Genomic DNA, 5,619 nt, shown 5'->3' on the forward strand with positions numbered 1-5,619 from the left:
TGCAAACATTTTCAATTTTTCCCTTCCCAATTTCTACATGCTCCTTCCTAATTGCTGCATATTTCTATTAAACGTTTCACTGTTTACTGTATTTAATGTTACAGGATGATTTTGTTACTGGACAGGATTTACCCAGCCCTTATAAAGTAAATTAGATGTAGTCTGTAGATTTTTTTATATCAGGTTTTTCTTTATATTTTATAATAAAGTTACAAGCGTTGCTGGCGCCATATAGGTATTCATCCTATTCATAAATCTGTTTGAATAAACTGCTACATGTGGGAGATTTAAGCGGACATCGAAAGACTGACGACTGTCAAACCAAACGAAGGTATCTTTTTTTTTAACAATACACAATAAATATACGAAAGGTGGAGACATCAAGATTCATATAAAAAATTATAGGAAGATAGAGACTGTGACTGGCATACCAAGGGAGGGCAGGACTCTGTTTTTGCGATCAATGTTGGAGCTGGATGGCGCCAACGTAAAACTTTTGTACGTGGAAAGTTCGGAATTAAAAGCGAGTCAAACTGGTAAACCCATTGATCGCAATGAAAACTACAAGTCCCACATCTCAGGAGAGTTAGTGTCTTACATAGCAATCGTTCTCAACAATGATACCTCGATCTTGTACAATGAGTTATTACCTCTCAGATATTAAATATATTACGGGGATATTATTCAAGCCGTTGCATTCCGGGATGTATAAAAAATAGAGAGTTGTTTATTTGGACAACACACGCAACATTGGGCTAACACCATTAAAATTAAGTAATTCTTAAACACGTGTACTGAAGAAACTTCAAAATACTAATATACCTATTTGATATTGATTAAACGATATCTATTTAATGATAATAATAATATGCCTAATGATTATATCAATATTAATACAAATACAATACAAATACAATAATAACAATGCCTCTATACCCATATAGGTTCATATAAGCATGTTGTACGGTATAGGTTCATTACACACACTGTCAAACTCATTTTTTTTTCTGGGTTATTGTTTATTACTTTATAAATATAAAATGATAGTAAAAGTTACTAAATAAAAAAAATATTTTGAACAAAAAAAAATGTTTACATTGCTCAGTAAGTGAGTTGAAATTTACAAGGTCAAATAAGTATAGGCCTATGCATGATATACTATGTATAGTAATATTTTATTATTAGGATTATGACATATAGGCCTAATGTGTTTTAATTATTGTTGCAGATTATATTCAGAAAATGAATAGCAGATAATACCTAAATGATAGGCCTAGCCTATATGATGTTATCAGATAGGTTAACAAAAAGATTAAAAACAAAATGAAAATTGTATATGTGTATCTGCTAATACATGTTTTTTATGCTATTGTACATGAACAAAATTACAAAAAAAAGTAAAAATTGTATATCATTGGAAAATGACGTTATCTTGTACAACCCGATGGTTACTAGGTAATATTGTAACCGTAGTTTTATTTTGTATATTATTTGTAATTGTGTTAAATGAAAAAGAGTAGTAATAAAGGTGAGTGACTCACAAAAGAGAGAAAAAATAATAACAATGCCTACAATAACAATAAGTATTTATTAATAATGATAATACCTGTAATGTAATAATAATAATAATAATAATACAATAAAAATATACAATAACAATTTTCTCCCGAAGACTAATATGGTAGGTTATCGAAATGTCAACACTCTTTAAAACTATTCAAGTGGTGTAACGCAAATATAAATGTTTTTTTGCTATATAAACATTCAAACAATAATATTATGCTAATATTGTAATATTTTTATAATAATATAATAAATAAGGTACAATAAAAAAAAAACTTAATACTCGTAATAATACAATAAAAAAATTAATAACAACAAACAATAGCCTTAACAATATATAATATAATAATACTTGTACGGTATTAGATATTCAGGCCTATGTTTGTTATAGTTCTATGTTATTATAAGCTTTAACCACGCGAACAAGCGACCCAACTCTCGTTTATCATTCTCCTTTAGCTTTGTTTCAGAACCTATTTTATTACGACAACATTATACATAGGCATCCCGTGAGTACATTTTGTTCCTTGTTTAAAATCATCGCCAACACATTGGATCTTGGTCATATCAATTAGGAACTAATTACAGTATACTTATAAGTAGTTTACCAAATCAGACACTATCAATTTCATATCTTAATGTCAAGTTGCATTATGATGATAAACGACGTTCAGTAGGCCTAAGATGCAGGTGAGGTAATGTAATATTTATGAGGGGTTGGACAAGATATGACGAGCTTATGTTGATGGTGTAATGACAACACCCTATTCAGTAGTGTTAATTGCAATATTTCTGGCCCGTTCTATCAGTGCTTGACTTATCAAATAAGGAATGATTTATGTACTCAGTAAATGTAACCAAGTCTACGCCTTCCAGTTACGACGGAACGCCGCACGTGTTTAGCAATTAGAGTATTTCTACTAATATTGTCTTGTGGTTTAACTCCAGTTATTCTTGTATTTTAACCTGTCTTTGTGTTTGTATAGGCAAGCTTTTTATGAGAACCAGTGGGCAGGTACCTACAGTTGAAGTGTCTGATTTATTGTCCTAACGTTAGTTAAAGCAACTGTTTCAATTTTACTCCAATTCGCATCTTTATACTGATAATTCATTATAATTTTCATTTAAACTATATATTTATCCGACTACAATCGTCACTTAACTTTGTTATTTCATTATTAACCTTACCTAAGAAATAATATTATGATATAATATACGGTAATTGCTACATTATAAACATTTTTTATTATATTTGGTATTACTTTTGTTGAAATTAGTAATAATGTTATCAATCATTATTATATGTTTATGTGACATCAGACATGTATAATATAGTTCAAGCTATAAAATGTTTAATAAATGCAACTCTTAATATTATTACCGTTATTTTCAAAAGTCCAGTCACCATCTATGCCCCTGATTCGGCAGTGTCCATTCTTCCGACTGTGATCGTCACCCTGTAATGCAAAGGAAAATAATTCGGTAATATTTTTACACCTTAATGACCTAATTCTATTATCTTCACCATCATCATTATGATAATTGTTACCATTTGTTATTGTTTTTGTTACTGTATTATTTTCATCATTATTATCATTATTCTTATTATCATTTGCGTTTACGTTTACGTGGTACATTCTGCGAAGGACCTAATGGTCCTTAGCTGCAGGGTAGCAGGGGTTGTATGGACCAGTACACCGGGGTAGCTCCCTGGGTTTTTAAAAGTGCACATGAGCCAATTGTGTTCAATGGGCCTAGTACGGTTTATAGTCTTTATCCGAGAAGACGTGTTCCACCAGAATCATCATGTGAGCGTGCCGCACGAACCAGCCTATATTATGGCTGTACGCCCCTTCCTGCTCGGCCATTCGACGCCCAATCATTATTAGGCCTATTATCAATGATGGTGATTATTATTATTATTATTATTATTATTATTATTATTATTATTATTATTATTATTATTATTATTATTATCCTCATCATTATCATCATTTATATTATTATTAATATTTATATAGGTAGGCCTATGAAAGCATATAATTTTGCAATGGAAAAGGGGCGCGAAAGTAAAATCACCTCATTGTAACGAAGAGTTAGCCCTAAGTTTCATAATTATCTAGATTTTTTTTAGCAAAATTTAATTATTATTTTGAAATAATTAAAACTATCTATTTATAACTTAAAACACAAACTTGATTTAGAAGTTAAGATGAGAAAAGTTTTAACAAACTCTAAAAACGGATGTCATGCTATGTTATTAAGTTCCCAGTTTTCCCAGCGCGAACTTTCATCAGTCTCCTAGGAATAAACATACCTACATCAAAATATGCAATGATATCAAGTTAGATCATGTATTTTTCGTCAAGATATAGATTAAGTGTATCATCGATAGCCGTCAATTTCTTTGTTCATTCACCTTAATTTCATCGCAATCATTTCGCCCTAGCTATGACAGCATTTGGCCTACGGACATGGGTTTGGTTGCAACTGGGGAGGTAAGTGACACCCCCAGACCTCGTCCCAGTGGCTTGGCACATCATCACTCGATATACGCTACGTAAATTTCGTGATCATTCCGTCCTCCGAGAAAATTTGATACAATTAAGAAATCAAATTGTTCCGTTGCTGTAATCTCTTTGGGGACACACAGGCTGGGTTATCGAATCGGGATCACAAAGTGACGAGTATCGAATGAATGCGATGATATGTCTGTTATTCCGATGGTACCGATAATAATGTTCTTCTATGAGTTCAGTTTCATTGTAGAATAATTTACGATTTGACGAAAACAAATCTATTCCAACATATTTCTATGTAAAAGAGAATTTTTGATGAACATGCCACACAGTGTCTTCTTGTCTATCAATGATAATCTGTTTTATTTGTGATAAATCGCAAAAGTAATCTAGTAAATTAGATAGATACACATGTACACGATTTAACAAAGCTTCCGAGTAGAGGATGTGGAATTTTAATAAGCTTTTAAAGTATGCCAAGAATGCAACATTGATTTATGATTATGAATATTAATGAGATCTAATATCTAGACCTAATTATGGTAAACGAAGAAGCTTTTTTTTTTTTTTTTTGGTTTAACAATTAAAAAGTGATTTAGTCCCGTTTGGTGACACGTTTAAAATCTAAACGTGTTTAGACATAGCTTAATGTAGTTAGGATCTTGACGAGTTCTGCATTAAATGTCATCATGATGTCAAATACCTAAGCACATTTAATGCTAAACACGTTAGAAACCTAAACACATTAGGCCTGGTATAAACACGTTTAGCTTTTAAACGTGTCACCAAAAACGGGACAACATTGCGTGGAGCTTTGTGTATGCTCCATGCTGTTTTTACAGTGTATACAATAAAATGACGATATAATATATATATACATATATATATATATATATATATATATATATATATATAAATCAAGATAGCCGTTAACACTGTTAAATTATATACATAAATGATCAAAGAAAGGTAAATATAGTGTTCGAATAAAGGACATAATAATGCATCGTGTAGCATAGCTCTCAACGAATGTAGTTCTGTAAATAAATGAATAAAGAAATTGTGTAATAAGATGCCTCTGGTGGGACTCGAACCTGCGACATCTCGCTGTCAAGGCGAGCGTCATAACCATTAGACCACAGAAGCTTCATGGTTAAACACATTCAAATACCACCAAATACACTCCATTACACAATAAGTACGGCTAGAAACAAATAATTGCATATGCTGTAATATAAATCAAGATAGCCGTTAACACTGTTAAATTATATATATAAATGATCAGAGAAAGGTAAATACAGTGTTCGAATAAAGGACACAATAATACATCGTGTAGCATAGCTCTCAACGAATGTAGTCCTGTAAATAAATGAATAAAGATATTGTATAATAAAATGCCTCTGGCGGGACTCGAACCTGCGACCTCTCGCTGTCAAGGCGAGCGTCATAACCATTAGACCACGGAGGCTTCATGGTTGAACAGATTCAAATACCACCAGATACACTCCATTACACAATAGGTACGGCTAGAAACAAA

General features: G+C 31.7%; 1 protein-coding gene across 1 annotated transcript in view; it reads right to left on the bottom strand.

The window, feature by feature from the left end:
• Window positions 1–2,900: 2,900 nt before the first annotated feature.
• The window catches only part of LOC117105109 (transcription factor SUM-1-like), an 18,694-nt gene continuing 15,975 nt past the window's right edge, over window positions 2,901–5,619 (bottom strand). The window contains exon 2 of the mRNA XM_033246154.1: window positions 2,901–3,020. Within this exon, the coding sequence (XP_033102045.1) occupies window positions 2,916–3,020 (105 nt within the window). The 3' untranslated portion in view covers window positions 2,901–2,915. The remainder of the gene's footprint in view (window positions 3,021–5,619) is intronic.

This window comes from Anneissia japonica, unplaced genomic scaffold, assembly GCF_011630105.1.
Source record: "Anneissia japonica isolate Jap-2015-1 unplaced genomic scaffold, ASM1163010v1 scaffold287834_len5846547_cov211, whole genome shotgun sequence".
Lineage (NCBI taxonomy): Eukaryota > Metazoa > Echinodermata > Crinoidea > Comatulida > Comatulidae > Anneissia > Anneissia japonica.